Here is a 12,081-nt window from a genome sequence, read left to right on the forward strand (position 1 = left end):
CGACCTGACAGAGTGTCCGTACATGTGGCCTTACTGCTCCCAGCCCATCTACTATGGAGGAATGCCCACCATCGTCAATGTGACCATTCTCAACGGCATGGGTGTCACTGGCAGGATCGTGGACAAGGTACATACAGAACTTTACTACATAAAGGAAGACAAATCTTTTTTCTGCTTCTTTTAGTTAAATGCTACTTGACAAAGAACACACAGTTTACTCAATATTATTTCTTGAGTTGAGTAAGAGGACAAGTGAAGGACGAGTTTCATCCTTTTCTGACCTTTTGGCTTTGCATCAACATGAACTCAGAGTTGTTAAAAAGGCCGTCTAAAGGTTGCTCTCTCCTGTTCAGCCCATCTGGCAGCCCTACCTGCCCCAGAACGGCGACCATATCGATGTAGCGGTCTCCTATTCGCCAGTGCTGTGGCCGTGGGCCGGCTACCTGGCTGTGTCCATCTCTGTGGCCAAGAAAGCGGCATCGTGGGAAGGGGTCGCTCAAGGTCATGTGATGGTCACAGTTGCGTCGCCTGCAGAGAATGATGTGAGTCACTGCTGCAACACCTGAGCTCTGTCTTCTGAAGCTTTTTCTAGAGCCGTGCCCCCCGTATATAACTTTATTAGACTGATGTTCCACCACATCCCCATCAGATGAGCTAGAGCACATCTTCATCGACACCCAAATGTGTTTTCTTACATTGATTTTGAAGTGGATGTTAAGTGACACTAGTGATATTTGGGTCATCAAGTTTGCAGTCGTGCTACTGCCACTTTGAGTGACATTAGCTGAACCTGAACTATGTTTTACTTTTAGCTATATAGTTCAACTGTTTCATTACTTTTACTTTTCATTTCCTTCAGCCAATTATTTGAACCATTTCTCCATTACTTTTAGCTAACTATCTTGACTTGTCTGCACTCTTAATGACAGCATGTGGCTTTACTGTGTCGCATCTGACTCAGTTGGTTAGAGGTGTGTGATGAGCCTATTACTGGTTATTGTGACAACAGATGTACCAAAGATCAGCACAACACCAGTTTGTAAGCCTCTTTGGATCTTTAGATTCACTTAAAATGTGGATTTAGTTTTTCAGTCAAATCATGATTTCATTTTAGGCATCACTGTTGTAGAGTATGTATGTACTCCTCTTAATAAAAGACTCATTTATCTTCTTGACCTTTCACCCCTTGCAGTCTGAGGTGGGCGGTGAGCTGACCTCCACCGTCAAACTGCCCATCAAGGTGAAGATCGTGCCAACTCCCCCTCGCAGTAAGAGGGTGTTGTGGGACCAGTACCATAACCTGCGGTACCCGCCCGGCTACTTTCCCCGAGACAACCTCCGCATGAAAAACGACCCACTAGACTGGTGCGTGTGTAGATGTTCACTTGTTGCCTGTAGCCTTTTTCACTATCCCCACCTCTGATTTGGTTTCAAAATTAGTTTTGTTTTAATTCCTCTTAACTCTCTGTTTGGGCCTTATTCATCTCTATTGGTTCTTCTATGTTTCCAGGAATGGAGACCACATCCACACTAACTTCAGGGACATGTACCAGCACCTGAGGAGTATGGGATACTTTGTTGAGGTGCTCGGAGCGCCCATCACCTGCTTCGATGCCAGCCAGTATGGTAAGAATGCCGAGACTGAAAACGCATTAGCATTAGCATTAGAAGACGTCTCATGTTTGCTTGTGGTCGAGCGAAAGACCAAACCGGGTTGTTTGCCGCTGTGTGTCTGCAGGCACGTTGCTGATGGTGGACAGTGAGGAGGAGTATTTTCCAGAAGAGATCACCAAGCTGAGGAGAGACATCGACAACGGCCTGTCGCTCATTGTATTCAGTGACTGGTACAACACCTCGGTCATGAGGAAGGTCAAGTTCTATGACGAAAACACCAGGTATTCAACTTTATTTCACTACTGCTGATTACTGCACTGACTCTGGCCAACGTAAAAGGTCTTACTGTCAGAGGGTCCTATATGAACGCACAGTTTTTGTTATTTTACATGACAGATTTCTGTATATTTATTTAGTTTCTGCTTTAAAGTGGGCAGTGTACTGGTTGTTTGCTCATGTTGCTAGTACCTCCAATCAAATCTGATCAAACCACATCCACACAGCGCTGGTGAAGAGAGAGTCTCAGAGTTTTTGGCTGTTCAAATGAATTATTAAGTGCCAAATATTTAATTTGGTAGAAAAAAAGCTTTGAAAGTTGTTAGAGACTTAAATCAAAGTCAACAGAAGCAATGTGAAGCTCTACTGCAAAAATTCTGACAGTACATGGTCTTCAAAAACAGCTCGCAAATCTTAAAAACCGGATGATTCTCAGGCAAGTCCTGAAGCGTTCCGATTCCTGGTCCAGCACACAGTGAGTTACACTGTGAGCTGCAAAATGAGCCTCGCTTTTCATTTTACAAAAAACCCACTTCAAGCTCATATTCATACATTAAATCGCGTGTATTTATTGCATGCAAGGTTATCATGTGCAAGACGGGAAGAAGTCAGCAACTTCCTGGTGACACAAATCAGACACGTTTAATAAAATCAAATTTCCTTTGCTGTTTTATGCACACTTGAGTATAACATTTAAAATATGAAAAAAAAGCTATTGAATACGAAAAGAATGAATGATAAATCCGTTTATCATTCATTCTTTTCTTCACATCTCTGCAGATCATTTTAAACGAGTGTAAAACTGCTCTGCTCTGAAAAAAAAAAAACTTAACTGCAGCCTCAGCAGTTGCAGACAAATTCAATAAGTACTGCAGAGTGTTTTCTGATTAATTGTGTTTTTATTGATACTTGACCTGTATAGTAGTGCACTAGTGCTCTGACAGTGATTTCTTATATCTGGAAGCTCCCTTTGTCCATTTCTTCAGAATGATCTATGTGTCTTCTCCCTCCTTTATGAGACAGTTCAATGATTAAACAGCTATTGCCTCAATAGCTTTATCATCTTGTAAGGATAGCCAGATAAAGTGTGTTGCGCAGCTAACAGCCCGCTGTGTCACAGTTTCTGTCCGGCTCCAGACTCTCTTCACGCCTCCTCGCTCTGCAAAAGATGGAATATATCACGACTTTTCACATTCAGAGCTAAAAATTCCTCGCTGCTCCGTTCGTATCCGGCTCAAGCTGTCGCACAAAATCCACAGGATTAAAAGTCTTAAATGCAGCTAAATAGAGTCTTTGTGGCTTCAAAATGTTTTGCTGAGTAATTCAGTTTTAATTGAATGGCCATGGTTCATTTGGGATTTGTTTACTCACTGCTGTCTTTTCTGGACAAATCAACCCTCACACAGAAAACTGAATTAGGAAGCTTTCCCTTCATCACTGTACTGCTATTGTAAAGCGTGTTTGTTTTGTCCTTTTATAAAACCTGTTGACAACCTGGAGTTCTTTTGAGCCAGGGTCTGTTGCATTCTGTGTTGGTTTACTTCTGTGTTGGTAAAGCTTAGTTATGTTGTTGCAACAGTAGGTGATTTCCTGATTATTTATGTGGTGTCATATTTGGGTTGCCTAATGAATGGTTTTACAGAAGATTTTCTTGATATGACCTGCAGGCAGTGGTGGATGCCAGACACAGGGGGCGCTAATGTTCCAGCCCTGAACGACCTGATCTCAGTGTGGGGGATGGCTTTCAGTGACGGGCTGTACGAGGGAGACTTCACTTTGGCTGATCATGACAGTAAGACACACACAGACCCTCTGCAGTTTGAGATGCCGTTACTCCTCTGGTCTTTGATGCTGTTATTCAGTGTTTTTAGAAGATAAAGACAGTTGTTTCTCTCTGTCTCAGTGTACTATGCCTCAGGCTGCAGCATCGCCCGTTTCCCAGAAGATGGAATAGTGATTGCCAAGAATCTGAAGGACCAAGGTACCGGCACCCCTCTTAAAGTATTGAACCCAGCTCAGTGTAGCAGAGTGCTGGCCAGCAGCCATGCAACTTTTTAACCTGTGAGTCTGTAGTTCAGATTTAACAACACTGTACTGTGTGTGTGTGTGTTGCTGTGTGTGTGTGCTGTGTGTGTGTGTGGTTGTGTGTGGCTATGACTGTTTGTGTGGTTGTAGTGTGTGGTGTGTGTGGTGTGCTGTGTTGTGGTGTTGTGTGTTGTGTGGTTGTGGTGGTGTGTGTTGTGTGTGTTGTGCCTGTGTGTGCTGTGTGTGTGTGTGTTCTCACAGGTCTGGAGGTGTTAAAGCAGGAGACCGCAGTGGTGGAGGGGGTTCCCATCCTCGGACTTTACCAAACGCCTTCTGATGGGGGAGGTCGCATCGCTCTGTACGGTGATTCTAACTGTATAGACGACAGCCACAGACAGAAAGGTGACCTGTCTTTGCTGTGTGTGTGTGCGTGTGTGTGTCCGGGCACTTATGGAACAGCTGAGCTGACTGAGTAATATTTTGTTCCGTGTGTCGTCTCTCAGACTGTTTCTGGCTGCTGGACGCTCTCCTTCAGTACACTTCTTACAGTATGACCCCTCCCAGCCTCAGCCACTCCCACAGCAGGGTAGCCCCGCCCACAGGCACCGAGCACCCACTGCCACAGAGACTGGAAGGTGAGGACGCAAACTACACGATACATGATCAGACAGGTTGATTGACGTAGCAACATCGTATAACTTATCACTATTACTATTCTTCCAGGAAACCATCTTTATCGCTACTCCAAGGTTCTAGAGGCTCATCTGGGAGACCCTAAGCCCCGCCCACTACCAGCCTGCCCCCACCTGTCTTGGGCAAAGCCACAGCCACTCAATGAGACAGCACCTAGGTAGGTCTGATGAAACACTAATGCCTGCATTTGGGTTTGACGGGCTGTAATGCACAGTGCGCCGCGTTCACAGTATGTGAACAAAACGGATTCACCAGCTGCAGAAGTGACTTGTTCTGGGTGGAGGAAACTGTAGACCACAGCTCCACTCCACTGAGACTGCAGCGTGAAAAAATAGTCACACAAGTGTCTCATTACGGCTGACCCTTCATCATGAACCCTGCATCATTAGGAGGAATAAAGCTGGGGTTAAATGTGTCAATACCAGGCCTACTGTTGAATTATTGTTATGTCCATTTGTGACCAAGTGGTGTCCTTTTATTGTTAGGAACACTCCTGTAAAATGTGTTAGTGTGAACCCTGGTGTGGTTAGAGTTCCCTGCTAATTCTCAGGTGTTATATTTCTCAACATATCTGACTAAGATTTCCTTCAGGGGCAGCGTATACAGAGAAAGAGGCGTGTCTTCCCGTAGGTGGCCGACACGTTTCAGTGACACAGTGATTTTTTTTCTGGCAGCAGCAGTCTCTTTTTTTCCATCTCGTCAACACAAGCAAACATTACACTGTAGACGTTAGAATCGGTCTCACCCTGTCTCTCTCTTCCTGTTTCTCTCCCCGTCAGTAACCTGTGGAAGCACCAGAAGCTTCTCTCGGTGGATCTGGACAAAGTGGCTCTACCTAACGTGAGGGCTTACCGGCCCCAGGTCAGACCTCTGTCTCCTGGAGAGAGTGGGGCCTGGGACATCCCTGGAGGTAACACATGGTTACTTTAAGCCACTGGTTCCCACCCTTTTTCCTTAATGGAGCCCTTTTCTAACACTGAGTAAACTGACAACCCCTGACTCACTAACATGTTTTATGGATATTTCATATTATATTATGATTATTATAATTAACCCAAATAGTGAATCAAGTAACTGCAGGAATGTTGGGAACTCCTGCTTTAAGCAGTCTGGCTTGGGATTAGTTTTATAGCCGCATTTCAGTGTGTTTTAGTGTGTCTTAGCTTTTTGTACCCAGCAGTGGATTACATTGTTTTAAAACCTTTAATTCAACTTAGCCGCAGCTTTTGCTGTGGAAATGGATTTAATATAAGACATGGAAGGATACATTTGTCGCCCCTCGGTTTTTAATTTTTATTTTACAGCAGTAAGTGGCTGGTTATTATAAATGAGAGAATGTATAAAAGGCTTATCTTCAATAGAGCAGAAAGGTCTCATTTCTTGCCTGTTTCTTTAAAAATGGCATATGTGGCAGTATGCATTCCTTAATGTAAGAGGCAATAATAGGGAATGACAACAGTATGTAAGAATTAGGGCTGCACAGTTAATCGAAATATTATCCAAATCACAGAAGCTGCAGTTGTTTGATAAAGGTAAAATCTGTGACAGCAGCATTATAGTTAGGCACTGTAGCTCTGAAGAGATTCTTTGGTACTGCAGACCCCAACAAATGTCACATCATCATGATTACTTCAGTGAGAATACAAACTATGGCCATAAATCATATCACATTCATAATATCTGTTCAGATAATCACAATATGCCTTTTTGCCGTATTGTAGCCCTAATTTAAAGTATCCATTATTTTGTGCAGGAAGTTAGGCTATCAGTAGCCTAAGTATAATTTTGCCATGCATACAGTGAACTAGACTGTGAGCCCAGTGTTGTATTGGTTTACATTTTTAAACATGAAGTTTGCTGAATGAAATATTAAGTTATTTTTTACTGTGTACCAAGTTCTTAAGAGCCCCCATTCCTGTCCCAGTACACGCAGACAGTGAGTTACACTGTGAGCTGCAAATTTAGTCTTGTTCTTTATATGACAAAAGACTTTGTTAAAAAAAACCAAACACTTTGAGCTTGTAGTCATACATTACATCAGTTACACATCGCCCATGTGTATTTACTGCATGCAAATGTATCACGTGCAAGGCAGGAAGAAGTCATGATTCAGTGTTTTATTTCAGTGAAAATGAAAACTGATACTGAACTGATAATCATTCCCGCTAATCATAATTTATATCACAATATCTCTCAAAATAATCGCAATATGACTTTTTTACAATATGATGCAGCCCTAGTCAGAATAAGTGGTGACTGAGGAAGCCCCATGTGACCTGTGCCCCTCTCCCCCCTCAGGGATAATGCCCGGTCGCTACAACCAAGAAGTCGGCCAGACCATCCCCGTCTTCGCCTTCCTGGGGGCGATGGTGGTCCTGTCCTTTTTCGTGGTGCAGCTCACGAAGGCCAAGAGCAAACCCAAGCGCAGGAAACCCCGCATCAAACGGCCCACGTACCTCCAGCAGCAGCAGCAGCAGCAGCAGCAGCAGCAGCAGACAACGACCGGGAAAAACCCAACAGTCTGACTGGAACTGCAACTTTGAGCTGCTGCCGGGAGACAGGGAGCCAGATCCTCCTCCAGAACCGAGACGCTGTTAGAAAGACAACTTGTTTCGAGCAGCAACATTTGGAGGCGAATTTACGCGCGGTCTAACGAACTGTTGAGGCAGACCTCTGACTGCCTGCCGGACTTGAACCTACTGCGACTCCTGGTGTCTTCTTGGATGCTGAAAACAGTTTTTGTGCCTCTCGTCTGTTCAAGGCTGTCCGTGGGTGTTTGTGTGTGTGTGTTTGTGGACTGATGAACAGTATTAGACAGTGTTACACACATGATGTAAAACACACCTGGCCCTAAAAGATGCCTGTTTGAGACAGACATGTTGTCTACATTTCCCTCTCTCTTCTTCGACCAAACTGTTTCTTTATGGATGAAATGTGTCTGACTTTTATATTTATTGAATTTGTTCGTACCCTCACACACACACACACACACACAGAAACATAATGCATACTGTATGCACTTTAAGAATAGAGCAGTTGGCATACACACGGACAGATACACACACAGACATTTCCAACTTGAGGACCATGGAATGATCAAGTCTTCTCCTGCCCATGTCTGTTTAAAATCACTCTTTTCATTGTTTTTATATTTTCTATAATGAACTCTGGTCAGGCATTCTGTTGATATCCTCCTTCACCATGATTGACAGACTTGTTCGAATATATCTCATCAATTAAAAAGCATAATCAAAGTGATCTGCTTGGTTATTGTTGTTTATGTGTTTGTAAGTGTGTTGTTTTCTGGAGTTGCTTTCTAATTCAAGAGACACAAGAGTATAGGCCCCCTCAGACGTGGTATTTGTACATTTCTGGCTCCATCTTTCTGTTAAAGTGATGATGGTTGTCTGTTACGTAAGTGTTCCCTATGGCTTCACTCCGACATGACTGGACCATTACAAGACGGGTAAAAATACTCTAATATTTGGCAGTTGGTCCTTGAGAGCTCCATAGCACTGGCATGGTCAGAGAGGGTCTGGGGTGGAATCTGATTGGCCAACCCTAAGTGCCACCCCATTATCCCCAGCTCTTCCACTCTGCAATAGAGTGAAGATAGTGCTTTCATATGAACTAGAAGACGTAACACATCCATCTGTACCAACCATGCCATGCTAGCATGTCAGGAAGAGGGCTAAATAATGCTCCAAAGTTAGTCTAAATTTAAACAGGGTTTTTAAAAATTAAAGAAAAAGTTAATTGTCCTGGAAAATCTTGTGTTGTCTTGGAAGATTATTTCAACATTCTCCTATTTTCCTTTAGCTGAGAATAAGATAGTAAAGACTGCAGTAGGTAACTTTTCTGAAAAAATATTTTTTCATATTTGCTGAAATTACCTGACAGTAGAACATTAGACAGATAATCTGTGAAACAATTAGGTTCCTCTGGCTCCTCCTAGTGCTCCTAATGGTATTTGAGAAAGCTGATCCCAGGTTGCCAAATACAGACGCTTTGGGAATGAGACTTTCTTCAAGTCCCCAAACGAAAGAGTAGTCTCATTCGAGACTCAATAGTCATCTATCTTTCTTGGCTCTGATTGACAAATGTTTATAAAAGTTACCTACTAGAGTCAGTGCAGTTAATCCTATATTTGTCAGTAGGCAAAATTGTAGGCTACTATTCAGTTATTGGTGTTCAGGCAGGAACTGTTAATACAATTCATTAAAAAAAAAGGGATTCAGGTTATAAATTAATAATAATGATACATTTTAGTTACATAGCTCTTGCCAAGCATAGAGCACAAAGGGCTTTCCAAAAGAAATACAATGAAATACAATGACAGAAAACTATAAAAAATAAAAAATATAGCTCAATATTAAACCAGAGCATTAAAACAAGGAGGAAATGACAGTAAGAGAGGATAGTAGTAAAAGTAGTGTTATAAAACATACTGAAATGTTTCGATAATTACAGCAGGATGGATGGCAGTGCAAGTATTTTTAAATCAGACTTCCACTGAGAGGAACACATCAGTGTTTAGCATGGCCCCTGTCTATCATACCAGCTAAATCATCACTGAAAATGTGATGGAAAATGGTGTGTAGAAAGGAGTGGGAATCCTGATTTAACCTTCTACTGCTGCAGCCTTTATGTTACTGTGACTTGTGCCATGTTGGAAGCGATAAGTCAATGTCAATGGGTCGGTCAGTAAGGGATTTGGTGGTTCCATGACCTGTTTGAGTTCAATCTTTCTTTCTGTTTTTTTTGTTACATAAAACTCTTTCAGGTGTAATGACTACTCCACCCTCTAATGGCTGGTGTTTTTCTTTTCCCTTTTTGTGCTGGCAAAATGTGATGATTGGAGCAGAATCATCTGGAGACAGGATTTTTTGTTTTGAGGGCGCCTTGTCTTTTTTTTTATTCAACAGTGGACAGAAGAGAGGTGGCAGGACACAAAGAAAGAGCTTTCAGGAAGAGCCTGTAGTACACATGTAGTAGAATAAGACAAAGTTATTTACACATTTATAACTGGAAATAATTAGGAATTTCTTAGTCAGTATTGTGCTTCCATCTTTATTATCATCACTGCACTGTTGGCATCACAGAGATGTGAATAAACCCGCAAAAACATTTGGCTTCAGTCACCACAAGCACTTTAGAATAAAAGGCTGGACAGTAAAGAAGTGAAGCTTAAACTTGTGTCATGAGCTAATTCCTTTTTATTCTTACTGAAGAGCATTTGATCCATTTCCTTTGCAGACATTAGAGAAGGAACAATGGCATTTGTTTCTGTGGAGTAATTCTAGATTGAATGGGCTAATTCCATCTCACTCGTGGTTTTCGTATTGGTTATGGGCTGAATTCAGTGATGCAGGTTGATTTCATCAGAGGTGATGTGTGTCGGTGTGCTCGGGGGTCTGAGCTTTGGCTCCTTATCCGAGCCTAATAGGCCAGATCAGCCTGTGAATCTGTCACCCGTCCTCTTGGATGACGGCCCCGCTGGAGAACTAATCTCCCTTGGAACCTTGGGAAACTGGGAAATGACCCCGGAGCCAGCTATCTGTGCTAACAAGATTTGGGAAAGCTGGTGGTGAGTGGAGGTCACATGCCCTCTTTCCCTCCATGGTTCCCAGATGCCAGGACTTCCTGTCGGGCCAATCAGGTCGCCTTCTCACATCCTGGACAGGCAGTTGAAAGAGACACCGTGGCGGCTCTGGGCTCAAATCTCAACCCCCCCCTCAGATTCATCAGTTCTTCCCAGATCATATGTCCTACCAGCCTGTACCTCTCCCCGTCCACCTACTGCATTAACGTCTGTGTGAGCATGAAAAGGCTGGCTAACATCAACACTCCTGCTTACCCTCCTTCTCACTCCTTTCATCAGTCCTCCATATCTCCCATGTGCCCCCTCATAGCCAAGACTTAAACATTTCAGCCAGCGACAAACTTTTTCAAAAAGGAGCCGTGACTCGAGTTCACATGACTTGGACTTCAGACCTGATAAAATCAAAAAAGACTCGACGCATGACTCGTGACTTCACTTGGACTTTAGCCTTTTAGCTTGGAATGACTTGATATCCTGCCCAATCCCAAAGATTAAAAATAATGATTTAACAAAAGTGCAGCGAATCAACTGACATCATCTGCGAGAGACGATTGGAATCACTTAGAAAGCAGCCAATGATGTATGAGCCGGAAAACCAGTACAGACCAGCACAGTCTGCTGTGCTTCTCAAAAAACAGACGGAAACATGCATATGACAGATAATTGTAATTGTTTGTATCATATGAATACATTTCATATAGCTATGAATGTCATTAAGTTTATTTGAAACCAGTAAATGCAAACTTTAACAAGAAAAACAAATGCCAGCAGCTCTGTGAGGCTCACAGTCGCGCTTTGAGCTGAATGCTCATGTCAGCATGCTAACATGCTCACAATGACAATGTTAACATGCTGATGTTTAGAGGGTGCAGCCATCTTGGCAGTCCTGTCAAAGTCGTTCGCTTTAAGCCTGAATGTAATTTAAATGAAAATTAACCCCCCGTACAGTTGACATGAATGAGAAATTTAGTTTTAGAGATTAAAACAGCCTTTGTACAAGGCTGTAAACATGTTTATTTCTGCTGTAAAAGTTGGGCATTTTAATATGGGGGCCTTATGGAGATTGACTCACTGCTAGAGACAGCCTCTAGTGGCCATTTGAGGAACTGCAGTTTTTGGCACCTCAGTGTTGGTTTCATTTGTCTGCTACAGAATTTGCTGCTTGCTTAAGACTTGCAAAATGTCTTTTTTTATCCACTGACATCTAATGGCAGACCTGCAACACTACGCAAGGAGAGCACCCTCATTTACACTGCTCTTACTCATTATCTCCATGCTCATGTTTGTGTTTGTGGCTCACTCACATTCAAAGAGAGTTTGTGGGATTCATTTTCCTCACTGTTCCTTTAAATTGTGAACAGAAAGGTTATGCATGCAAATCAGCATATTTCTTCCCGATTCAGTCCATGCTCTTCCTTTCCTTCAGAAAGCTGGCCTCAACCTACGGGGCACAATCTGTTACCCTATGACTGTACTGCAGGAAATTGATTTGTGTCGCTTTTTCATTTTCATCCATGAAATTAAAAGTCAGGAACTCAATTTCACGAGTGAAATAAAGTGACGTTGCTGTTTTTCTTTGGGTGAACTCAAACAAAAAGTGTTTAGGGCTTTTGCACCACAACATCAATCCTGTGTGTGAAATTTACAAGTTGTCGTGCCTGTGTTACCACTGCTGGACGCTCCTCGGCTATTCAGAATTGTCCTCTCAGTTGAGTAATTCTGACTGCTTCATGTTTACTTCTCCTTCCGGACCAGACGAGCTGCAGAACGATGAGTCATTCTTTGTGTTGATGTCAACAGACAAAGATGATGAAAGTTTTTAAAGTCGAGGGAAGACAGTGTGTAAAAGTAAAACGTGTATAAAAACAACC

At 42.7% G+C, this 12,081-nt stretch overlaps 1 protein-coding gene across 2 annotated transcripts in view; it reads left to right on the forward strand.

The window, feature by feature from the left end:
- The window catches only part of mbtps1 (membrane-bound transcription factor peptidase, site 1), a gene marked incomplete in the record, with an annotated part of 25,185 nt that extends 17,319 nt beyond the window's left edge, over window positions 1-7,866 (forward strand). For both annotated transcript variants that reach the window (XM_035664949.1, XM_035664948.1), the window contains 12 exon segments: window positions 1-127; window positions 354-542; window positions 1,193-1,365; window positions 1,511-1,626; window positions 1,739-1,895; window positions 3,558-3,682; window positions 3,794-3,871; window positions 4,177-4,317; window positions 4,419-4,550; window positions 4,639-4,765; window positions 5,388-5,518; window positions 6,907-7,866. In XM_035664949.1, the coding sequence (XP_035520842.1) occupies window positions 1-127; window positions 354-542; window positions 1,193-1,365; window positions 1,511-1,626; window positions 1,739-1,895; window positions 3,558-3,682; window positions 3,794-3,871; window positions 4,177-4,317; window positions 4,419-4,550; window positions 4,639-4,765; window positions 5,388-5,518; window positions 6,907-7,133 (1,723 nt within the window).
- Window positions 7,867-12,081: the final 4,215 nt, after the last annotated feature.

The sequence above is a fragment of the Morone saxatilis genome, unplaced genomic scaffold (genome assembly GCF_004916995.1).
Source record: "Morone saxatilis isolate NCDOM2014 unplaced genomic scaffold, NCSU_SB_2.0 Contig2, whole genome shotgun sequence".
NCBI lineage: Eukaryota > Metazoa > Chordata > Actinopteri > Moronidae > Morone > Morone saxatilis.